Source organism: Tiliqua scincoides, chromosome 10 (assembly GCF_035046505.1).
Source record: "Tiliqua scincoides isolate rTilSci1 chromosome 10, rTilSci1.hap2, whole genome shotgun sequence".
In the NCBI taxonomy this organism is placed as follows: domain Eukaryota; kingdom Metazoa; phylum Chordata; class Lepidosauria; order Squamata; family Scincidae; genus Tiliqua; species Tiliqua scincoides.
In genome coordinates, this window is record NC_089830.1 from 28,826,219 (window position 1) to 28,850,336 (window position 24,118).

Sequence of the window (24,118 nt, forward strand, 5' to 3'; positions counted from 1 at the left end):
AATTAAATTTTAACCCAATAAAGTTGGAGGACTGCCTCCCCCCATTTTTAATGAACCTTCTGTCATTTACTTGGATGTGATCCGCTGTTAAGCAAATTAAGCAGAAACAAAACAGAGACGAAGATCCTGTAAGAACTGCGAGGGGAAATGGAAAGTACATTTTTTCTTAAAGTTTTATTGAGTAATAACTTTAACCTCTATTGAGTAATTTGTGTTAAATTTAGGTCGAGTATTGATCCAGGCTGATCTTGCACAATCTTTAATATTTCGCTCTTCCTCATTAGTTAGACATCTGAGCCTGCATTTCATCCACCAGCTTTTTGAAGTTGGGTGACTTTTGCGTGAGGGCCAGTCTCAGGGAATCCTGGAGATGTTCATCTGTCATGTTGGAACGCTGTGTACTCTGTCATTTTCAGATGGGAAAACGCAGATTCACACAAATAAGTTGAACCAAAACAGGAGTGTACAGCTTCACTGCATCTTCTCAAGTTGGGAAATTTGTCTCTAGGCACTAGCTTCCAAAACGATTCTTGCTCAGCACGGGTCTTGAGAAAAATGTCATTTTTAAGGGTTAATATTTCGTTTTCAAGAGATGGCTTGTTCAATGAGTAATTTTTACTGGTAGCAGCTGCAGTTTCTTTAATGTCCACATCTACTTTGAATGGGTATGACAAGTACTCCACAACTGTTCCAATTTTTTGGAAGTCACAGAATCTATTTTCGAATTCCTGGATAACAGAACAGATTTCTGTCACATACTTCTCATTCTAAAAAACAAACTTTGGATATTGTCCCAGATGGTCCTGCATATTAGGAAAATGATCAAAAGTGTTGTTTGCAACGTCAGTCATCATTAGCTCAAATTTGCTCTTGTAGGATGAAACTGTACTCATCATTTCACCAATGCATTTGTTTTTACCTTGTAGTTCAAGGTTCATATCACTTAGTTCGCATGTAAAGTCAGCGAGAAATGCCAGATCACATAACCACTCCTCATCTTCCAACTCTGCTTGGTCATCTCCCCTGTCCTTCAAAAAACTTATTTCATTCAGCAAATCACGAAATCTTTGCAGAAATTTGTGCCTACTTAGCCACCTTACATCTGTGTGCAAAATGATTTCTGCTGCCCCTTCATCAAGAGTAAGATTGAAAACCCTCTTTGAAGTGATCTTCCAAGAACTGAATTTACAATTTTGAAAGTGATGTCCACGACAGTCTTTGTATTGAGTCTCTTGCTTGCCAAAACTTGCTGGTGAATGATGCAGTGGTAAGAAAGGAAATCTGGGAAGTTGTCATGCTGTCTACAGAGGGCTATGAAACCGTTAACCTCACCTGTCATTGCTCTTGCTCCATCAATAGTGATAGAAACAAGTCTATGCAATGGAAGATTACACTTTGTCACAAAAGAATTGAAAGAACTGAATATTTCCTGACCGGTAGTTCTCCCTTTTAAAGAGAACATTCCAAGTAGTTCTTCTTTAACACTGGAGTCTTCAAAAACCATCCAGATAAAGACTAGTAACTGGGCTGTGTCTCTTATGTCTGTAGATTCATCCAGTTGGAGTGAGAAAGCAACACAATTTGAAACATCCTCCAACAATTGTTCAGTTGTGTCTCCACACATCTTTTCTATTCACCGCACGACGGTGTTTCTTGACAATTGTACATCTTGAATAGCAGCTATGATCTCTTTCTTATTTTTAAATCCTTCAAAAAGATTGTCAGCTGCTTCAAGAAAACAATCTTTTACAAATTCCCCTTCAGTGAAAGGTTTGCATTTCTTTGCAATCAGGTTGCTGACCTTGAAGGATGCTATGGTTGCATTGACCGAATGTGACCTTGGCTTTGCCATCAACTGTGGCTGAGTAGCCAATTTCGATTTAAGTTCTTTGAGCTTCAGTTTACGAATTTCACTTTTGGGTGGAAAATCAGCATCAAACTTATTGCTATGCAGGGCCTTATAATGACGTTCCAGATTACCCTTTTTGGGCAAGGATACTGGGGCGTTACAAATTAGACAACAACACTTGTCTTTCACCATGATGATGAAGTAGTCCATTTCCCATTCATCATGAAAGTGATAGGTTTTACTCTTCTTTGGAATACTCATCTTCGTTATACTGGGGTGGCTGGATGTTAGAAGGTCAAATCTGCTAAGCTAGTATAAACACTGGCTGAATCCGGTCCAAACCTGTCACTGTCCCAAAATATTAAAGATCAACAAGAACTGAAGATCTCTGGATGATGTGCAATACAAGGACTGGTGATGCCAAAACCACACATGCAGTTCTAAAAGTAAAAATAAGAATTCATCATACTGGCACCAATAATCAAATACCACCAAACAATCATCAAAAAAACTCAAACACCTGTCCAGCAAACCAGATAAAATCAAACACCGCCAAACAAGTTCAAATACTACCACATGCGATTTAATAAATTCTGCACAAAGTGTAGAATCAACGCAAAGGCAAGGCGAAATACAATAGCAGTGTAGAATCAATGCAAAGGCTAGGCAAAATAAAATTGCAGAGGCAAGCAAAGTCACAGTGGTTTGAACCAATTCGAAGGCAAGGCATAGGCAAGTTAGAACAAAATTGGAAAAGCCCGCCAAAATCACCAAATTCTTGACACTTTGTTGTGTCTGCCGGAAAGCGTTTAACGAAAGCGAACTATAAAGCGACCAACGACCGGCACACGACAAAACTAATACGGTGAGTGTATTCAGTTAAAGCCCAGGCGAATGGATATCGCCCGGTATATGACACACTTCTAAGGGGGGGCAGGGGCAGGAATGGGCGATTCTGAGAGGCAGGAGACCAGGTATGACGCTGGGCGCGGGTAGTGGCCCCCTGGGGTACACACAAACTACTGGCACGAAAACAAGCGCCCCCAATACACCTGCAGGCAAGATTCCCGCAGACAGAGAAAAAAGACAGGCAAAGGATCAGCAGCGGCGGCAAGCCCTCGGCAGACAACCTGCTGGCACGAGCTCTCTCCTAGAAACGGGGCGAGCCGCTGGAGAGATGGAGCCAAGTGGGGCTGGCGATCTACCTCTGACCCCTCCGCGATCTACCTGTTGGACATGCCTGATCTACAGCAATGCCTCCATGGAGAGAGGGTGCACTACCCCCCCTCCCAAGAAAAAACTCACATTCACACTGGGAAATCTCAGCCCAAAACAAAACTGCAGGAGAGGGAAACTCACACAGCAGAGAGAAAAAATGGCAGTCTGGGGGGTACCAGCAAATCCTCTCCATAGCTGTAGTGACTGTTGCTAGTTTGGACAGCTGGAAACTAGCTGCAACGACTCACCCTGATGGCCATGTGCCACCTCCTGGTTCAGCAGCAGCCTGCCTCCAAATGCCAGCTGTATGGGAGGGCATCTGTTACCCTGCACATCCCTGATCTTGTCTGATCTAAGCAGGGTCAGGCCTGGTTAGTACTTGGATGGGAGACCGCCTGGGAACACCGGGTGCTGTAGGCTTCTACCACAGTCTTTCGAGACTGAAGGTTGCCAACCAACCATTTTAGGGGAGGGCACCTTCCAGTATCATCCATTCCAGTCACAGGATTTACCTCTGCCCTCAGAACTGGGGTAAAAAGAGGGAAGGGTTCCAGAGGTACTCTCTCAGCAGTGGCTGCACTGGCTCTGAGACAGCAAACCTCCAGCACCCTTTGTAGCTCTGCTCCCCCCCCCACTGCCTCCCAAAGGCAGCACTGCAAGCCACATGTGCCTTTGTGTCTCCCCATCACCTTCTCACAAGAGCAAGAGCTCTGTGGTGGTCATCCCCACCACCACAGAAATGGCACCACTCACCTCCTCGCTTCAGCAAGACAAAAGGACTTGCTGCTCCTGACCCCACCTCTACTTGCCCCCACCAGGACATGAACTCACCTCTTCCCAGGAGGGTCGGAAATCCACAATTACAGCCAAGAAGTTCTTTATTTTGAAACAAACAGAAGTAGTTTTGTCCTTATGAGGTTCTCTGTCCCCCAAACAGAGGCACAACTGGGGTTCTCTCTTGCGGCCCCCTTGGCCCTTCCAGAAGTATTACATCCAAGACAAAACTGGCTTCCAAAACTTCTGGAGTGGTTTGCCCCCAGAAGCAGGTAGAAAGAGCAGATCAACTGGATCCTAGGAGATCTTCACCAGGACTGTGGAGTTGGTAACGCGAGCTCCGTAATGCCCAGCCCAAAACTGTGTGTCTTGTCCTTTGTGCACAAAACGGACATAGCGAACTCCAGGGCCGTAATTTTGGAAGACGTGCAATACCTGCAAAGGGAATGGCAGATGCAAGAGACAACATGAGCAGCACTCTGGACATGGCAACATCTGTCCATATTGTCACACAAGGAGAAAGGGGAGAGACTGATGAGGGATGGAGAGCGGGGGGTGCCCCGGAGGCATCCTGGTGGCTCAGCGCTGCAGAGAGGCCTGGCAGAGTTCAGTGGGAGTGGAAGGCTTGCAGCTTAATAAAATCCCTGAAGTTCATTTATGCACGTTTGGCAGGGCAAAAAGAAGCATTTTGGAAAGCCAGAAGGAACTGATCAACTTTTCCGTGACTGAAACAAACTCAGCCCATTTAGAGTGAGTGTCTGAGCCCATCAGCGACTGGTTAATGATAACAGTGTTAGTGAGAGAGGAATGTGCTGACTTGACAAGGCAATTGTGATCTTTTAAAATTAGCTTTTTTGGTATTATTTCCGTATATATTTGGAGAGATTAAAATGTAACAATGAAAAAACAAGACACACCAAGCAAGTCACTTAATGAAAACAGACCAAACCCAACCAGTGCTTAATAGTCAAATATTTCCACAGGAGAGCAGTCAAAACTCCAGGGGGCCCCCACAGTCTCGAGAAAAAAACCAGCTGCAGGTGAGCCTGAAAAGCCAACCAGGCAGGAGTCAAGCTGGAGAGCGTGTGTGGCTGCATCCCCACATCCTCCTCAAGTTCAATCATTCACTCAAGTGTTTCCTGTCACCTGACCTGCCTCCTGCTCATGAAGACTTTTGTGGGCTCCCAAAGCAGAGCATGGGGGGGTGGCCTCCTTGTTGCTCCCTCAGCCCCTCCCCACCCCAAATTTGGATCAAGATGGTTCCAAGACGGTGTTCAGCCAAACCCCCAAACCCAGCTAGAGTCCAACGGGGCTTTATGGCAGGGTGGGAAAGCACACCTGTTGGTACTTGGCGCTGTTCCACTGTGGGATGGGCTCCGGCTGCAAACTGAACTCTGCAATGACCACATTCTTGTTGGCTGCCAGGAGGCTGACAGAGATCGCGTAGGAGCAGCCACAGTCCTCTCGGGCCCCCCACCTGTGGGAAAGGGAGACAGCGTTGGGACTCAGGCAAGCAAAGGACCACAGGATGCTGCAGCATGCACATTTCCTCAGCTCGCTTTCCTGGGAGTAAGCCCCATTGACTCTAATGGGACTTCCTTCTAAGTAGACATGCATAGGATTGGGCTCTAAGCCTCCTTAAGATCTCTAATGAATTCTCTAGCCTTGCCAATAAATCTCTGCAGAATGAACCTCACTCTCTCTCATGGGAAGCTGGCTACCTGGCAGGGTGGAGGCTTGTTGTGGGGCTGGGGGGCCTATTTGCAAGGTCCACCCTCTGAGGCTTTGGGATTAGGAGGGGGGTTTTCCTGCTGCAGCTCAAGGGACTCTTGGGAATGAGCAAAGGAGCAGGGACCTCAGCACAGTTGCTCCTGGACAGAGAGCTCAGCAAACGGAGAGGGTGTGGTTCTTATCGGGGCAAGATCTCTCTCCTCCTCTTCCTCAAACAAGCTGCACGATCTGGCTCCGGCACAGGGGCCAAAGAGGAGCAGGACTTACCAGTCAGTGATGACAATATTGGGTTGGTAGGTATCCAGAAGGTCTTCCCACAAGCCTTCCTTCAGCAAGTCAACCACCTGCCATTTTGTACAGCACCTGAGGGTAGGGCATGAGAGTAGTCACACAGAACTGAGAGTCCTGCCTTGCCCCACATGCGGACTCCTGGCCCACCTAGCGCAGTATTGTCCACACTGACCAGCAGTGGCCCTCCAGGCCCAGAGGCCCAGCAGGGTCTCTCCCAGCCCTAGTTGGAGATGTGGCGAGGGACTGAACCTGGTAACCTCCACATGGAACACAAGCATTCCTGCTGAGACAGCCGTGGCCTCACTCCAGGTCACAGTCTGCAGGCATCCTCCAGAGGGGAGAGTCCTTCACGTCCTCTAGAGGACTAAGCACTGGCAATAGGTGGGCCACAATCACATCCTCCGTGTCAGGGAAGGACTGGCATTGATCCAAAAGAAAAAAGAGCTACTGGGCCAGAAAGAAGAGTGACAGGAGAGAGATGAACCTGTGGCTGCACCTCCAGCATACAGGGGCTCAAGGGGCCAGAAGTCCTCCTTAGCTTTCCAGGAACAGAGGACCCTGCAGTAACCAAGATCACCCCCCCTCCCAGCAAAGCCTTCTTCACCAACTCACTGGTATGACGAGACGAAGCAGGTCTGGGCCTCAGCGCCTTCCACGAAGTCCCTGTTCTCTTCCACGGTCCAGCCTTCCCCACCATGCCGAACCTCCCAATGTAGCAGCCGTTCTGTGGATGTGGCGCAGAGTGTCAGGGCAAGAGGCAGCCTCTGCAGGAGACAGGCCTGCATGCCTCCAACCCACACCATCTCATTCAAGGGCTGCTGCATCACTGGGCTAGTTTATCTTTTCCCTTTAGAGAAAGGTCACAAGGCCTGAGAGAGAGAGACCTCATGCAGGGACCTCCTGGCACAAGATCTCAGGTCCCACTGAAAGGAGATGAGTGCAGGAGCCAAGCAGCTGCTTCGGCTGCATCTAAGTGAACCTGGGCAGATGTGCAGCAGCTCAGCTTAAAGCAAAAGCAAGTCCAGATGGTGGGAGCAGCTCAGTGACTTTGCAACACAGAAACAGAAGTGAAACAACGCCTGAGAGAGACACTCCACCATTGCTGACCTCACTGGCAAAAAAGTGCTGCTGACTTCAGCAGCAAGAGTCTTGGACATGGAAATGTTTCCCCACAATCTCCATCCATTTGCCCCTCCAAATACACAATTATCACTGTCTGTGCCCAGGAATGACAGAGTGTCCTGGATATGCAGATAGTCCTGCACTCATATCCTCTGAGTGACCATGATAAGCCCCTCCAAGTCTTCGACTAAACACTCTTTCCAGCTAAAGGGTGTGGATCGCAGCCAGGCCTGCCAAGTCCCATTGGCCGCCTCTCAATTTGGGTCCCTGCCCCCCCCCATCACACTGCCTCACCTGTCCCACAGGGATTCTTGATAAGGTTCCTCCCAAATGGCTCCAGGATGCCCAATCGGCCCCACTCCATTTGGGGGAGGCGCCCAGCCACCTTCAGGGCTGCCTTGAGAATGCCCCATTTAGCAGGGTCCCTCTTCCACTTCAGCTTCCAGAGGGTGGGTCTGTCGATCAGGTCCCTCCACCTCCGACACACCAGGCGACAGTGGGTCACGAGTGTCCGGCCTGGCACCCAGCTCAGGATCAGCACCAGCAGTTCGTCGGGCAGCGGGTTCAAATCCACCAAGCACTGGATCTCTTTTTTGCGAGGGAGTTCTGCTCTGCTGTTCACTAAACCCATGCTTGGACTGTCGGAGGTCAGCTGTCCCAAAACTTAATTTGAAATATGTCACAGGAGGGAGCACTTTCTCAGATCCGCCTCACCACTTATGTTGCTGTGGTTCAAACGGCCACTTCCATTCTCTGGGAAGTGCCAGCACTGCTGCCCTCCTCCTCCTCCGCTGCTTGGAGCACACTGGAGCCCAGCTGGCCTTGGCTCTCCAGGCCCTGGATGAGGGCAAGACAAGGATCAAGCGAGCTGGGAAGGTCCTGTTTCAGCTGTCACTTCGGGGGTGCAGACTGCTAAAAACAGACCAGAGAAAACACTTTCACCAGGATGCAGCACCAGGTTTTCTTTATACGAAGTTGTCAGTCACTGGCTTTCTGAACATTTTGCCTCCTTTGCTGATGATGTTTGTTTACTGGTCTGCCCTCCAGGAGGGGCCCATAATGAAGACCTCTACCAAAGGGGGTTGATAATGGCACATCTTCTGAGCCCCTTTTTTGTGGGCCTCTCCTTCTGGGAAGCCACCAAGGAGGGCTTTCTGCCTTCCCCACCAGGGGGCTACTAACCCGCCCTCCCTTCCAGGACCCAGCAAATGCAGGGAAGCATTTCGAAGTGGGATTCGTCAAACACAAGGCCTGGGGGCTGGATGGGGCCGCTTTCATCTGGCCCCCCAGCTCTCAGCTGTCACAGTGCGCGGTGTGCCCCCAAATGCACTTCCGCAGCAGCTGTGCCCTGGGCTCCTGCACACTCCTTCATGGCAAGAGCATCTGCAAGCCCCAGAGCTACTGCAGCAGGCCAGTTTCCTCCCAGCTTTGACACTGTGTTCAGGAGGGTCGCGGGTGCGTCCCTGAGCCCGGCGGGGACCAGCAGTTGCCACGCGTGCCTGCGGCTGTGCCCCCAGCCAGCACCAGGCCAGACCAGGACAAGGTCGCTTTCTGAGCCCCCCCTCTGGCTCCAGAGCCCCCTTCGGGCCCGGGTGCAAATGGCCCCCTTTAACCCCCCACCCTTTCCTCCCGCACTCCGGAGGGTCTGGCCCAGCATCGCCCGCAGGCGGAGAGCAGCTTCCCGGGGAAAGGCTGCCTCCTCCTTCCCCCGGGTGGGAAGCCCTCGGAGGGGAGGCGTCCCCGCCCGCCCTGGGGGAGCGAGCGAGCGAGCGAGCGCTGCGGTCGGGGGGAGCAGACCTGGCGCGCGGCAGCCCGTCCCGGGCGGGACTCCTCTCCGCAGCAGGGGGAGCCGCCCGGCGCGGCGCGGCGCAGCGCAGCGAGATCAACAAGCAGGCCGGAAGCGGGGCGCGGAGGCGGCCAATCAGGGCGCCTGCCGGGACGAGGAGGAGCTGCGGCTGCCTCGGAGGGGCCCAGAAGAGGCGTCCGCGGGCGAAGGCGCTGCCCGCTCCTGCACGGAGCCGCCCTTCCCGGGATCCCGCAGTGCGGATCCCGGGGCTCCTCCGCCGCGCGCAGGCTGGACGCCGAGCCAGGTCAGGGCGCGGGCCGTGCGCCCCCCCCGGAGGGCCGGGCATCCTCTGCAGGGCGCGCGGCTGGAAGCCCCGCGGAGCTCAGCCAGCCAGAGCGCGGGGCGCGGCGTCCTCCCGGGTATTTCTCTGCGGTCCCTTCTGGGAAGCACTCTGTGCATGCTCAGGGGGCGTCTTGCTCGCTGCTCTGGTCGAGGGACGGGAGTTCTGCTGTGGACACCACGGCAGGAGTCGGAGCTGGAAGCCCCGTGTCGCCGCGAGGCGAGGCGCTGCGCGGGGGGCGCGGGTCTCCCCAGCAGAGCCCGCTCCGGCCCTCTGCTGGCCGCCTGGCCCCGCCGCAGGTCACGGCTTCTGGGCGACCCGCCGCAGCTCTGCAGGCGCAGCAAGCCCGCTGGACTGGAAGGGGCGCCCGAATCTCTTGTGGGGTGGGGGGGACTTTCCAGGGTGAATCGAGCGCGGCAAGGACCCAGGGCCTTGCGGTGGCTGGGGAGGCAGAGGCTCCCTGCAGTGTCCTGCAAAAGCAGTGCGACCCAGTTTGCGTGCCTCCCATGTCAGCAGCGGTGCTTTTCGAAGGGGAGGCTCTGCCTCACCTGCCTCCCCACCCACCACCTGTCCTTGCAAGAAACCCACAGGGGCTGCTGTTTCTTGCCCTGGGGGGAACCTGACCTGAGCTTTGGACTCCTGGTCCGGTGGGGGCTTCCCCTTCCCTGCCCTGGTTTGTGTGCGTGTGTGCTGCCACTGTTTGCTGAGCCAAGATGTACTGAAGCTGTTCCTCTAGTAAACGTGTCATTTTGACTCTGTTGCACACTGTTCTGGACATCTCTGGATAAGGGAAAGTGTACACAGGAACCTAAGAAAAGACCTCTGGACAGACCTAAGGGGCCTGCATCCTGTTTCCCATGGTGCCCCTTCCTCACTGCCTCTGGGGAACCCACAAGCAGGAGACAACGACCAGCACCGTTCTCTGCGTGTGGGATGTGGGAAGCTTTGTCACTGAACCCAGAGGTGGTGCATGGCTACCTTGACTAGTAGACCTGCCCTCTAATCTCCCTCTGAAGCCGTCTGGGCATGTGGCCTTCACCACATCTTGTGGCACTGCATTCCACAGACGGAGCAGCGTGTGCTGTGTGAAGCAGGATCTTGGTGTTCATCCCAGGTCTCCCGTCAATCAGCTTTGTGGGGAAACTGGTCCTTGTGTTTTGAGAAGCTTCACTCCCTCTCGTCCTACCCTGCATCATTTTCTGCCTCAATCTTCCCCTCTCTTGGTTGCCTTTTCCAAGCTAAAGAGCCCCAAATGTGGTAGCTTTCCCAGTAAGGAGGCACTCCACCTCTCTGCTCATTTTGGTTGTGCAGATAACTGGGACTGAGACTATTGTTATCCCATTGTGTTATCCCAGCAGAGGAGACTAACCCCATTGTGTGGGTGAGGTGCCAGACTCCTGGTACAGCATCCAGTTAATTGCACCATAGAACCTGTTTCATTTGCGGCTTGCCTGTGATGTCCTTGCCTACCAAACACTTCCTCCTTTTCATCATATCTGTTTTTTTGCTGTGTGTCTTGTTTTGATGCTTTGCAGCTCCCCCATTGCTTTGTTTCTCATCCTTTAAATAAGCTCCTTATATGCTCTCCTGATGTATTCCTGGTCCAACTTCACCAGGGATGAAGCAGGCAGCCCTGCCTCCCAAGTTGCTTAAGTTCTGCTACTGTCTGGCTTCAAGGAGGACTTAAGGACCCCTAGATAACCTAAGAGAGCGGTTTTCCCAGGTTGGCCTCTTTCTGCCTAGGCTTTCTAGTCTTGGGTGGGAGCCATGGGAAGACTACTATTTCCCAGGTACCCCAGTCTGACCAGTAGATATGGAGAGGGGGGAAAGGACTAGGTGCTGCACCTGTTTTGCTCTCTGCACCATAACATCTCAGGCAGAAATAAAGGCCTGGCCATTGTGGGTCCCCACCCACAAGCATTTCTGCTATAGCAGTCTCCAGGGAAGGGCTGTTTTTCAGCAAAGGAGCACCTGCTTTGCATACAGAAGCTTCTGAGCTGAACTCCTTGCACTCAGTTGCTCGATTGAGGTCAGTGATATCAACACTGACTGATAGCCACTCCAGGTAGGACAGAGAAAAAAATTCCTGAGAACCTGAGAAAGCTGTTGCCAGTTGTTGTTGTCGATACTGACCTTAATGGAGCAGCTGATTCAATAGACAGTGCTGGACCGTGGACAAAACCAACTTGCTAGATGGCAGCTGCCTGTGTTCTTCTAAGGCAGTGCTTCTCAAACTTAGTAGCAGTGGGACCCACTTTTTAAGTTAACAATCTGTCATGACCCACTAGACAAAAAAGAGCTCTATTTATTAATAATATTATTAAACAATAATAATTGGGGTCCTGTGCTCCTGAGGCTGCTGGAGACCTTGCATATTGTGTGTGTGTGTAGACTTTTGCTAGACTCCCCCTAGAAATGGAGTTAAAGGACTGTTCCCCCAAACCTTTACAGTCATTCTAGGGTACCCAGAAGGTCTGAACTGAACAGCAAGATGTGCATTTAGGGACTTACAGGCCAGGCAAAGGCTGAAACTGGGTTCACCTGTGATCTGCAGCTCACCTGCTATTAAAGCAAATTGGAAAATGTGACATTTTGATTTGGGGGTATGAAGATTACCTCATACCACAGGTTAGCATTCCAGCTAACCATTTTCTTCTGCAAACTTGGCAAGAGTGCTTGCACAGTTGTTTATAATGTGTCAAAAACATTTTACAACTCACCAGAAATTGACTTGCAACCTATTGTGGGTCCTGACCCACAGTTTGGGAAACACTGCTCTAAGGCAGTGTTTCTCAAACTGTAGGTTGCAGGCCAATTTCAGGTTCGTCCCCATTCATTTCAGTGTGTATTTTATTTTTAATATCTTAGACTTGATGCTGCCGTGGTATGTGACTGTATTTGAGGAAATGTTACAGATCTGTACTTTTAACAGGCTATTATGTATATGCTTTTAACAACGTTAGTCAGTGGGCCTTGCTCCCCGATAAATGTGGACAGGATTGCAGCCTTTGGGATGCTTGGGGAATTTTTAAAAAACAGATCAGCAGCTGCTTGGGAGGGTTCTTCTTTATTTTAAATAATTTTTTAAACTTATACCTATTGTAAACTTTAAATTTGCTTATTTGATTAATTGATTTGATTTTGTTACATGGGGTGTTAAAAAAATTTCCTGTTTGATGATGTCACTTCTGGCCATGACATCACTTCCAGTAGGTCCTGACAGACTGTCATTCTGAAAAGTCCATTCCAGTGCTAAAAATTTTGAGAACCACTGTTCTAAGGTTTTAAAGGACTTTAGAAACTCCCTGCCTTGAGGAGTTTCCAATAAGCATTGTGATACAGAAAGAAAGAAGAGATGGGAAGGAAGAGATGGGTCAACAAAAGAAGGAACAGTCTGTGATGATGGTGTGATTAACAGGAAGCTGGGAGATGAGGTTCCTCCCAGTTGCTAACAAACATTATCTGAATGTCCCATCTACTTTCCAGCAGCCTTAGGTGTGGTGTGGCAGACTGGCTTCTCGCTTATCATACTGATTGGAAGGAGGCCAGGCCAGAGCAGTGAATCCTGCAGAGAGACAGTGGTGACGCCTACCATGTTAGGGAATATTTTGGGCCAACAGAAAGCAGAGCACTAATTTGGACGGGAGCTGCAACGGAGCACAGACAGTGCCCGAGAGAGGCTTGTGGTGCCTGTTGGACTAGTAAACAGAAGAAGCTGGATTGGGGAGGATCTCCTAGCTCTGCCCTCTTTTGCTCCCCAGCCGTGAATACTAGAGTCCAAAGCAGACCTGGTCAATTGCATCACCCTCACCTGTGACTTAGTGAAGAAGCCCCAAGTGACTCCATTTGGAATCCTGGCTGGCTCTGAGCAAATCTCCGAAGAACTTCCGCAGCAAGGGGAGAGAGGGCATCTCGGCCAGGACCATGAGCGGACTGGCAAAAGCAACTTGCCTCCTCTTTCTGTGGCTCCCACAGCTGCGATGTGAAGGGTTTGGTGACACCCAACCTCAGCAGGTGCACCTTTCTTATCCAGGTAAGTTGGAGCCTGAAGGGTGCAGTTCTGCCAAGACCGGAAGGACGGAAGGGTGAGAATTGGCCTGGAGGGGGACATTGAAAAGGTTAATGGAGAGGGGTTTGGACTCCCTGGTCTCCACAGCCTCTTCAGATGATCCTGCCCTGGACAGCTAGTGGGGTGTAGAGATTCAACTGCCCAGCTGGGACTCCACACCCCTGTTCAAGCATCACCTCACTGAGAGTCCCTGGGCCAAGCACCCACTATAGAAGCTGCTTCCCAGACTTGCTTGTGAAGACCGAATGCTCTGCCTGGGGCTCTTTGTGGGGTGAGGGCAAGATTTCATTCACACAAGAACAGTGTGAGAGGGAGAAGCAGAGGCTGGCACATCACGAGGTCAGAAGCGGCAGCATTTGGCCTGCCACGTACTTGGCTGAGGCGTCCTGGCACTGGGGCTGGATGTCCTGATGGTCGGTTTCGGAATTGGGCAACTCTGAATGTTCCTGTGTTCTCACCGGGCTGCTGATGCTTTCTGCAGGAGTTGCCACCTCCATGACGGTCACCTGGACGACCTTTGACCCTGCAGAGTCTGTTGTGAATTTTGGCTTGAGTAAGGGAAAGGCTCTGACTCAGTGGGCCAGAGGAAGGGCCAAGAAGTTTGTGGATGGCGGGGTACTGAGGCGCAGCATGTTCATCCACCGAGTCACCTTGCGTGACCTCTCGCCAGGACAGCGTTACGGTAAGGGGTGGGAATCTCAGCACTCTGGAGTGAGGCTGCAAAAGACCCTCAGAGCCTGGGCACTTTGCGACCTGCGGACAGGCAGCAGAGCATTCAAAGGGCAGCAGGACCGGACTCTGGTCAGAGAGAGAGCCTCTGTTGACCCTCCCCCTTGAGAAAGGCTGCTCCTCTTTGGGCCGGTTTTACCTTTCCATCTACTGTGTTCCCTGTCAGGTGGTTGCTGGGGCTGTCAGCCCTCAGGGTTCAGGCTCCCTGTCCCCTCAGCAGGGCTTGCTGCAGGGCTGTGTGTGTGGGGAGGATGCTCTTGTCTCTGGGGTGCACACACAGCAGTGCAGGCACGTGTGCCATGCAAGGCACCCAGCCGTTCAGGGGGCACTGGCAGTCCTGTCTGCCCCCCTCCAGTGTTGTGACATCATGACGTAGCCATAATTCTGGAATTGCACTGACAATTGCCATGATGCTGCGCCAACCACTCCTCCTTCCCCCCTTTTTAAAGGAGAAGAAGGTGGTGCTCAGATTGGTGCGGCACTGACTTCTGCCAATTCTGCGTGACCGCACCAATCTGAGGGCCACGCCCTCTTCCTCTTTCAAAAAAGGGGGAAGGAGGGACGGCCCAGGGCCGCGTGAAATGCTTTCACTTTGAAAAATAGGAGGGGGTGTAGATGGTGGGCGGGCCGACTGCAGGTATGGTACCCCGGGGCATGTGCCTCACTTTACCCCACCAGTATGCCAGTGGCTGTTTTGAAGGCTGTTCTTTCTCATATCTCTTGCGCCCAAAGTTCCAGCCTGCTCTTAGCTTTAAAATCAGTTCAGGACAGTTAATCGCAGAGCAGAGTTCTGCACAGGTGGAGGAGGACAGCTTTCAGCAGTGTGATGGTCGTGCCTGGGAACTGGGATGTTCTGTGAATGTCCGCACTTACAGCCAGGGTTTGAGAAATCTCTCTGCTGGGTTTTAGGAGGGCTTGTTCTTAAGCCCTCCTGGCCTGCTTTTATCTCGCTCCCCGGTATGTTGGAGTTCCAGTAGACGTTTAACGTGACCCTGTGGCATGCCTTGTGGGGCCCCTGGCCAGCCACAGGTGGGAGGCAGGAGGTTGGCCTGGAGGGGGCAAGAATCCAGCAGCCGGGCTCGGCCCACGCCCCGGTGTCTGTTCCTTTGCAGCCTATCGCTGTGGGAGCCAGCAGGGCTGGAGTGACACCTTCAGTTTCCAGACTCTACGGAATGGCAGTGACTGGAGCCCCCGCTTTGTCATCTATGGGGACATGGGCCTGGTGAACCCCCAGTCCCTGCCTCGGCTGATCAACGACACTGAAAACGGCATGTACGATGTGCTGCTGCACGTAGGTACGATTGGGGCTGGGCTCTTGGGACCTGGGGTTTGATCTCAGGGGAGGCCAAGCCAGCTCTGCCCGCTCTCCCTTTGGGATCCTTCATGATTTGGAGGAAGCACCAGATCTGTCTGTATTTATTGAAAAGGTTTCAACTGGGCCTGTGACTTGAAAACCCTCAAGGCAGCTTGCAACTAAATGTCTTTCGGTTACAGTGAAGGCATCCGTGAAGTACAACAATGCAGCAGGCAGTGGCAGGCTGCAGCCCCCAGTCCTCCTTCCTCCTGCAAAAAGGGCACTTGCCCTGTTTTAACTCTCAGCCTTTCTTTCCTGACAGGGGACTTTGCCTACGACCTGCACTCGGTAAGAGAGTTTTCAGCCTCCTACATTTGGGGTCAGAGTGATGTGCTGTTAACAACACCGCCTGAAAGCACCTGTAACATCCTCTTGCCTCTGGCTGACAGTGTGCATGTGGCTGTGCAAGAAATGCTAGAATTCTGCACGTGCAGTTCTGGCCTCCCCAGCTTAGAAGGGTGCTCCCTCCCCCTTCCTTTGTCCAGTCCAGGGCCCACAGTGGAGATCTGGAAAGATCCTGCCTTGGGAGATTGCCTCAGTTGGTCTCATGGGTGGGCCGGCCTTGTGGGCAGTAGATTTCATGGAGGAAGGGGAGGAGGAGGTCTATCAGTGGTTATTGGGAAGTGAAACCCCTGTGTTCAGAGGCAGTACCGCTCTGAATACCAGTTGCTGGGGAGGAGCTGCAGGAGAAGGTCTGCACATCCTGCTTCTGAGCCTACACATCCTGCTTCTGAGCGCCCTGCAGTCATCTAGTGGTCCACTATTTATAAAGTGAATTCCGAACAAGAGGGTGATTTAGTCCAAACCAGGAGAGGTTTCCTTGTGTCCTTAAGGGCATGTTTTCAGTGTGAGCCCTTCTAAGCCTTGCATTCCAGTGCCTGCAAGCACAACACCTTCAGTGGCAGCTGCCATCTCTGTCTTTGCAGCGCAAAGGAAGAGGACCTTTTAGCAAACCTGCAGCCAGACAAATGCGCCTCTTTCTCTCCATCTGCCTGCCTCACATTGCTGCAGTTTTTGAGATGCATCAGCTTTGCTGCTTTCTCTGGGAAGGGCTTGGGGGTAGGCCCAGCCTCACCAAAGGCCCAGTTCACCAGTCCCTTTGGCTTCTGAGATGCCTGCATGCTTTCAAACAGCCCTTCTTCTCAGGCTCTCCCTTCTCTGTCGTGTAGGATGATGCCCAAGTTGGAGACGCCTTCATGAGAGCCATTGAACCCGTGGCTGCCTTGTTGCCTTACATGACGTGCCCAGGAAATCATGAAGAGAAATAGTGAGTTGGGATGTGCCAGCCTGTGAGAAATAGGCCGGAGATGCCCTTGTTTCTGGTACCTGTTCCTGATACTTCCCTCACCCTCTTTGGTCCTCCTTCCAGGGTGCCTTGCTCAAATGTTTGTCTGGGGGAAGGCCGTCTCAGATGTGAACTGAGATCCACACTATGTCTGATAAGAGAAGAGCCTGAAAAGGGCATAAGAACAGCCCCACTGGATCAGGCCACAGGCCCATCTAGTCCAGCTTCCTGTATCTCACAGCGGCCCACCAAATGCCCAGGGAGCACACCAGATAACAAGACCTGCAAGGCCTCCTGGGAATTGTAGTTTAAGAACATAAGAACAGCCCCTCTGGAGCAGGCCATAGGCCCATCTAGTCCAGCTTCCTGTATCTCACAGCGGCCCACCAAATGCCCAGGGAGCACACCAGATAACAAGACCTGCAAGGCCTCCTGGGAATTGTAGTTTAAGAACATAAGAACAGCTCCACTGGAGCAGGCCATAGGCCCATGTAGTCCAGCTTCCTGTATCTCACAGCGGCCCACCAAATGCCCCAGGGAGCACACCAGACCTCATCCTGGTGCCCTCCCTTGCATTGGCATTCTGACATAGCCCATTTCTAAAATCAGGAGGTTGCGCATACACATCATGGCTTGTACCCCATAATGGATTTTTCCTCCAGAAACTTGTCCAATCCCCTTTTAAAGGCGTCTAGGCTAGACGCCAGCACCACATCCTGTGGCAAGGAGTTCCACAGACCGACCACACGGTGAGTAAAGAAATATTTTCTTTTGTGGGCCTTCATCATCCACGGCCTCCTCTGCCTAACCTTCCCCTTCCCTCCCGCTTTCAGTAACTTCTCCAACTACCGAGCCCGCTTCAGCATGCCAGGTGACACAGAGGGCCTGTGGTACAGGTGAGTGTCCTTTCCAGCAGGTGGCAGTCTTTCTGAGCCACAAGTGGATATTGTGGGGAAACTCTCTGTTTGGTCCTTTGAACTGCCTGTGGCTGATTTGCAAAGTGCTCTTTACAGTTGGAATGCAAAAATAATTGTGTTTGGACCTCTCTAGATGGTCATTTATGTAAAGAGGTCCTTCTGTAAAATAGCCATAGCAAAGGTTCATAACCTTGGAGGCCCCTCAGGCAATGCCCAAGTCACCCTGTGCTCCCAAGTGGCACTGTGGGCCAAACTGTGTGTCATGTTGAAAGTGGAGCGCACAAGAGAGCTTTTCCAGCTGACCTCCAATGGAGGAGGAGGAGGAGGCCTTCAAGCATTCTGTGCCCAGGTTGTCCAGGGTCTTGCAGCTGGTTGCACCAACCTGGAGCAGAGCCAGCCGCCAGTGCTTCTGAAGCAGGTTGCCCGCTCCAAGGGTCCAGCAGAGGACTGCTGGGCTCTTGCCCGGATGTGTTGCCTCCCCAGACGGGCACAACCTGCGCCGTCCTCTGGACTGCCACTGACTGATGGTCTTTCCTTCCAGCTGGGACATTGGCCCTGCGCACATCATCGCCTTCTCCACGGAGGTGTACTTCTTCCTGGAATACGGACCGCAGCTGGTCCCAAAGCAGTTCCAGTGGCTGGAGAGGGACCTGCAGGTGACAAGCCAGTCGTGGTGTTTAGGGGGGCAAAGGGGCAACCTCACCCAGTCACTGACTCCGTTTGGCTTTGTGGCAGGAGGCGACCCGGCCTGAAAGGCGCAAGGAGCGCCCCTGGATCATCACCATGGGCCACCGCCCCATGTACTGCTCCAACAATGACCTGGATGACTGCACGAATTATGCAAGCCGGGTGAGTGGGTGGCGGGGCTCTGTGTGCACCCTGGGCCAAGAGAAGTTGGCTGCTGAAGACTCTGCCCCACAAATGGTGGCAGAGCAGCTATTTCAATGTCTTGCGTCACTTATTCTCCTTTCCCCAGTCATGGTGGGGGGCACTTATGGCCCATTGCTCTGCTTCCTGGGCAATTCAACAACTCCTCTGGCTCCAGGTGCCTGAGACTCACCAGGTGATGCTCACAAACTATCCAACATCTCTTAGTCACTGTGGAATCTAGAACCTTGATTTTTTTAAAAGAAGTGGATATTTTTGGCAAGCTAGGTTTTTTGCCACATGATACTGTGCATGTTTGTGAGACAATGGCACCTGCTCGGCTGGGAGAAAGTGGGGGGGGGGGTGGAAGGAAGGGGAGTTTTTGAGGGCTGGGTATGAGTTGTCCCTGATTGGTCTTTCCTCAGGTACGTGAAGGGCTCCAGCCACACCGGTATGGCTTAGAAGACCTGTTCTACCGATATGGTACGTCTCGTGTCTCTGTGGTTCCGGCAGGCTTCTGCCACATTCCAGTTCTGCTGCTTATCAGAGGGTGGGGATGTATACTGGAGTAAGCACAGTAAACCCAGTTGGCGTATAGGAGCCCCAGGAATGAGGCTGGTGAACCCCTAGGAAGGGTTCTGGCTTGCTGGCAGGGCACATGTTTTGCATGCGGAGGGTCCCAGGTCCAGTCCCACCAGTTAAAACAGTCTTGATGGTAGGGCTTGGAATGGCCTTTTTGTCTGGGGGCTCGGAGAGCTGCTGTTAGTCAACGTGCTAGATTGAGGGAAGGTCTCAGTCTAGCAAGAGTAGGGCAACTTCACTGCTGGCTCATCCTTGCAGCCAGCTGACGTGGGTTGCAACAGCAGCTGTCTGAGGAGGTGGCGGATTTGAGGTGCCTTTCACTCCAGGTCTGTTGCCATCATGAACTCCCTCCAACCGGCCCCTGACACTTGCTTCCCACCTAAGCAGACCCTTCCTCTCCTTCTTGTGCTCCTCGTGCCCGGCTGTGAAACCCAGAAGTGCAGGACTTCCAGTTTCATTTGCAGGGACAGTGTGAATGTGCTGAAGTCCCTGCCTCTGGGTTTCACAGCAGTCCGTAAGGATTTCAGGTTTTTGGCGCACAGAGGCAGCAAGCCCAAGATGACACCAGAGGGCGTTCCAGCTCACACCATCCCTGGGCAGTTCCATTTGGACTTTAAGGATCAGGACTGAATAAGAAATGTCCTCCTTCACTTAACACACTTGTGGCTGCCAGCTTAGCTGGCTTTAAGAATAAGGATGGTCTGAATTCCTGGAGGAGAAGCCTGTCAATGTGGCAGTCAACTGAAGACGCATCCAGAGAAAATGGGGGCTGTGGGACTGAGTGCTGCTACTCTGGGTAGTGGAATTCCACCTCCTTTGGGGCCAGGGTTGTGTGAGTAGTTTTCTGGGTGCTGTGGGGAGGTGTTCAGCAGCTGAGAAAGCCAAAGGCAGATTCAGCCCCTTGATACTGGAGGTACCCCCCCCGCCAGCCTCACTGTACTCTCCTTCTCCAATCTATTGTCCTTCCAGGGGTTGACCTGGAGCTCTGGGCTCATGAACACTCCTATGAGAGGCTCTGGCCAGTCTACAACTACAAGGTGGGAAAGAAATGAGTACCTGTTCTGAAGTCCTGAGTGGGGCTTCCAAAAACCCCTGAAACATTTCCGCAGATTGTCCTAAAAGCTGTAACCCTTTTGATCTGGGGGAAGGGTGGGCCGGTTGAGGAGGTAGCCATGGCCTATGGAGTCTCTCTCAAGCTCTGGGCAAGAGACTTCCTGGCCCTGCAAAACTGGTAGTGGGCAGGTGTGTGGCAGCTGCAGCTCGGTCAGGGAGGAATTTTGCTGTTGGTGGTTTACTGCTCATCTTGACACACCATGTCTCTCCTCCCCCTCTCTGTTTCTCCCCCTCCCCCATGTAGGTTTACAACGGCAGTACCAAAGCCCCCTATACAAACCCTGGTGCCCCGGTGCATATTATCACTGGATCAGCGGTGAGTTTCTGTAGAAACTGTGGAGCACGGACTCATTCTGGAACATGTGAAATACTAATGCAGAGTTCCCTTCCCTCACCACTGAGTAATCTAAGGCAGGGTCTGCATGCCTGGGCCCAGAAGGCTGGCTGTCTTGCCTTCACCCAAGACACAAAGTGGGAAGGGAAGGGCTGACCACTGGAAGAGGCGGGCAAATTCTGCCCGTGTGTTATCAGTGATGGTGGCCGTTGACTGGCGTTTGAACCCTGTCCCTCCTCCTCCCAGGGTTGTAAAGAACGGCTGGATCCCTTTGTCCCTGACCCACGAGACTGGAGCGCTGTGCGGTTCGAGGATTATGGATATGCTCGCATGCAGATCCACAATAAAACTCACATCTGGCTGGAACAAGTGTCAGATGACCAGGTAGGCGCTGGAACATGGAGAACTTGTTTTTCAGTCAACATGCATGTTCCTCAAAGCATCCAGTTGGGTACTGTGCCAAAGAAAAGATCCTACCATATGCTGTAGAACCCGTCTCCAAGCAGCATCTTGGGAGGTTCTTGGTGATTTTTTGATACACAGTTAGAAATGATTTTAAATAAGTCCCAGACCTTCTTCCACCCTTCTGTTTTGTTGTGGCTTCCCTGGCAAAAGTTGTCATAGCCACCGTCGGCATTCATAGGGGAGGATTATGGATGTAAGCCCCAGTTCTTTATGTTTGCCTTTCAGAATGGGAAGGTCCTGGATGGGATTTGGCTGATCAAGGAGCGTCGGGGTCCCAAAGTGTGGCAGCCCTAGCACTCTGCTGGGAGGAGAGCCCTGGCAATAACCTCACCCCTTTCCTGGACCAGACAACTGGGAAAGGTTTTTGCTTCGAGTCACTCTAACCGCTTCCAAAGGAGAAATCCCACAGGCTTCTCCTGCTCCTGAGTGCCAGGGGGCTTGGTCATCTGCTCAGCCCCTATTCTAGGAGAGGACAGAGAATATGCCAGGCATCTTCACCAGCTGCAGCCCAGCCTCCTCCTCCAGTCTCCTGAGGAAGGGGCAACTATCCAAGGGCTATTTCTTCCCAGCGGGCCAAAGCACAGCCAGTTCTCTGATTCTTTGATTAAAGGGTACCCTGTGCCAAGTACAGAAAAACTCACTCTTGTCCAACAGCTGCACCCGTTTCATGTATTCCAAAACCTGACTGGGAAACACTAGATTTTCATCTTTCAAAGCAGGCTTAAAAGCAGCTACTCACTTAGGGCCCAATCCTATCCAACTTTCCTGCTCAGGTGTATCCACAATGAAGCCCCATGGTAAGGGAACAAACATCCCCATATCTTGAGAAAACCCCACTGACTGCCCCTCTACCACAGGAGCCAGTGCACACCCCACTGGCTCAACTGCACCAGCACTGGAAAATGGGATAGGATTGGGGTCTTAGTTGCCTGTGGTGAGTAAAGATTATTCCAGGCTGACTAGAGAGAGAGTTCAGAAATGGGTGTTTTGTTTTGTTTTTGCTTTTGGTGCCATATAAAAATGAAGTGGGTAGGCTAGTAAGGAACACCTGCTGGCTCTGGATTTATTTGCAAAGCTTCTTCAAGGTATGCTACAAAAATGTAAGAAAAACCCTACTGTCTCAGGCTGAAGCCTTTCTTGACCACCAGCCTGTGTCCTAGAGGGGCCGGTCAGATGCTTCCAGGAATGCTACAAGGAGAGGCTGAAGGTTCCTGTTGTCTCCTAGCAGCTGGCATAGACTCTCTGAACCTGGAGGTTCCAACTAGCCATCATACCCACTAATAAACCTCACTACCTTTCCCATGGATGTGTCTTTTAAAATCCTCCACGCTCAAGGCCGCTACTGGATCTTCTGCTAATGAACTCCATACATGTTGTGTTTCTGGCCTAATTGTCTGTGTCCATTTCACTGGGTACCCGCTGACTGGGAGAGGGAGAAACACAGTCTGCCCCCCTCTTTGCAAGAAAGCACACTCCTCTCAGAGAAGGCATTCAGTTTGCATTTGGGGTGCCTCACCAGGTCTAGGTTTGGTAGAGCCATATGTGTGTCTGCAATGCCCACAATATCCTTTTTGGCAATTCCATTCCACAACATGCAGCTTTCCTCCTTTCAGTGGTAGATGGAAGAACGGGGTAGAGGGTGGGTGAAAGGACCAGGTAGCGGGCCCCCTGCTTGTATTCCTCACCTCTATGCCAAGGATGAGTACTGGTGGGGTGGAGTTGGGGGCTGGGACAGCAGTCCAGGGCCATCACCCCCTTGCCTTCAGCTGATGTCCCCATTAGAGGGCGTGCTTGCTCTCAGTGCTTCCTAACCTTTCCGCATCAGGGGGTGAAAACGGGAGGCTCTCTTTCCTCTGGGAGATTGACATTCATAGCCCTGCATTGCACCTCGGCTTCGCCTGCAGGCCTGAGGACCTTTGCTAGGACAGAAGCCCCCCTGAACGGTGTGCCTGGCTTCCCAGGCAAAAACGAGCAGGATTGCACTGTGCGTGGTGGGTCTGGGTGGGCTTGTTCCCACAGTTGTTCCTGGAAGTGCCTCCAGACTGACTGCGCCGGGCCTCAGCCCTGCGCTACACCATGACCTGGAGACAAGATCTGATATGGCATGTTTTTGCCTGGAGCAATTATTATTAAGCAATTAAAATGACTGTTGAAAGTAATCATGTCATTATTGCCACTAATTTTGCCCATTCATGGAACTTTCCAGCCCTGCTTCCTCTGTAGCCTTTTTCCAAATTGTAAGTCTCTCAGGGCAGGGCCTTTGTCCTCTTAATGCACAATGGCTGCTGCAACTGTATCATCATCACCACTACCACCACCATGCTTTCATGTGCAACATTAACAAGACTTGGGAAAGCTGCAATCCTCCTAGCTGTACCTTCCTGGGAATAGGCTCCATTGAACACAAAGGGACTTACATCTGAGTAGGCACTCCTAGGATTGGCTGTTGCTGAATTTTCGAGTAGAGTATTCCTGGCATCCCTTGAGAGTCCTGATGGGATCAGAAACAAGGACCATGTTGGGACAACTGATTATTTTATGGTAAAAAGTACAGAAACCCCGTCCTGACCGCTGCTCTTCTGTTACCCATGCTGATAGTGATGCTCCTGCTATTAGTATAATTAATATATGTTAATTTTATTTATAATTATATATAATTAATATAGTATAATTAGTTTACATAAATATTGTTGGCATCCTTCAGTCTTGGAAGACTGGTATCGCGTTCTGAATAGTGTTCTGGAACAGAGTGTCCTCTCCAGTGTGCAAAGCCTGGGTAAAGTAGATATGGAGGATAGACTGTTACCCATGCAGCAAATCCCCCCTCTCCACGTCGCTGAAATGGTCCAATGGAAAGGCAGAGGCCAATATGGTTGGTTCCAGCGGCGTCGCAGGAGTTGCCAGAACGTGACTGTGTTCAGCCATGAACTGCCTCAGGGACTCCGGCTCCGGATTTTGCCTCGAGGTTGACTCCTGAAGGCTTTTCCATAACTGGATGTAGCCACAAGGCAGTGGAGGTTTGGGATCAGAGTTTTCCTTCTCTCAGATGAGCTGCCTTCCCAGGCTAAGGAGTCCCATCTACCCGGTGGCTGTTTAGTCGCCTCTTACGGTAAGTACTGCCAAACTGAGAGCCTATTCTTATCCCCTGCCCCCAGGGGAACTGGGGAACTGGTAAACCAGGGGAACTGGTTCACATAAATAATATAATAATAATAATAATGAATACTTATAAGGCATAGTATAGATTAATAACATTAATAATTATATATTAATATTATATAATATTCTATGT

General features: G+C 51.7%; 2 protein-coding genes across 10 annotated transcripts; one reads left to right on the plus strand and one right to left on the minus strand.

Moving 5' to 3' along the window:
- Positions 1-219: 219 nt before the first annotated feature.
- On the minus strand, positions 220-9,021 carry FBXO27 (F-box protein 27). 5 transcript variants are annotated; one of them, XR_010794943.1, is made up of 8 exons: positions 8,783-9,016; positions 7,280-7,897; positions 6,476-6,587; positions 5,840-5,935; positions 5,180-5,318; positions 4,786-4,887; positions 3,899-4,276; positions 220-2,289 (listed from the first exon to the last, which is right to left on the minus strand). XR_010794943.1 is itself a non-coding variant. In XM_066639019.1 (7 exons), the coding sequence occupies exons 2-7, from the start codon at positions 7,614-7,616 to the stop codon at positions 4,139-4,141; spliced, it is 924 nt and encodes a 307-aa protein (XP_066495116.1). In that variant the 5' UTR covers positions 7,617-7,894; positions 8,783-9,016; the 3' UTR covers positions 3,755-4,138. The 5 variants fall into 5 exon arrangements, 4 of the variants coding, with proteins under 4 accessions (XP_066495116.1, XP_066495115.1, XP_066495118.1 ...); XM_066639019.1 differs by lacking the exon at positions 220-2,289 and having other exon boundaries at positions 3,755-4,276; positions 7,280-7,894; XM_066639018.1 differs by lacking the exon at positions 220-2,289 and having other exon boundaries at positions 3,755-4,276.
- Positions 8,900-22,130, plus strand: LOC136661655 (acid phosphatase type 7-like). Of its 5 annotated transcripts, none has more exons than XM_066639014.1 (14): positions 8,900-9,190; positions 12,598-13,144; positions 13,662-13,862; positions 15,022-15,204; positions 15,526-15,551; positions 16,433-16,530; positions 17,382-17,444; positions 18,007-18,121; positions 18,201-18,314; positions 18,758-18,815; positions 19,884-19,951; positions 20,272-20,343; positions 20,608-20,745; positions 21,052-22,130. In XM_066639014.1, the coding sequence occupies exons 2-14, from the start codon at positions 13,036-13,038 to the stop codon at positions 21,118-21,120; spliced, it is 1,314 nt and encodes a 437-aa protein (XP_066495111.1). In that variant the 5' UTR covers positions 8,900-9,190; positions 12,598-13,035; the 3' UTR covers positions 21,121-22,130. The 5 variants fall into 5 exon arrangements, with proteins under 5 accessions (XP_066495111.1, XP_066495112.1, XP_066495113.1 ...); XM_066639015.1 differs by having other exon boundaries at positions 12,601-13,144; XM_066639016.1 differs by having other exon boundaries at positions 12,873-13,144.
- The last annotated feature ends 1,988 nt before the right edge of the window (positions 22,131-24,118 follow it).

Coding starts and splice junctions, on each gene's coding strand:
- FBXO27 (XM_066639019.1), bottom strand. CDS start 7,616: ATGGGTTTAGTGAACAGCAGAGCAGAACTCCCTCGCAAAAAAGAGATC. Junction 4,888..5,179: donor ACAGCGCCAAGTACCAACAG/GTGTGCTTTCCC, acceptor TTGGCTTTTCAG/GCTCACCTGCAGCTGGTTTT. Junction 4,277..4,785: donor TTAAGCACTGGTTGGGTTTG/GTCTGTTTTCAT, acceptor TTCCCTTTGCAG/GTATTGCACGTCTTCCAAAA.
- LOC136661655 (XM_066639014.1), top strand. CDS start 13,036: ATGAGCGGACTGGCAAAAGCAACTTGCCTCCTCTTTCTGTGGCTCCCA. Junction 17,445..18,006: donor ACAGAGGGCCTGTGGTACAG/GTGAGTGTCCTT, acceptor CTTTCCTTCCAG/CTGGGACATTGGCCCTGCGC. Junction 18,816..19,883: donor AGACCTGTTCTACCGATATG/GTACGTCTCGTG, acceptor TTGTCCTTCCAG/GGGTTGACCTGGAGCTCTGG.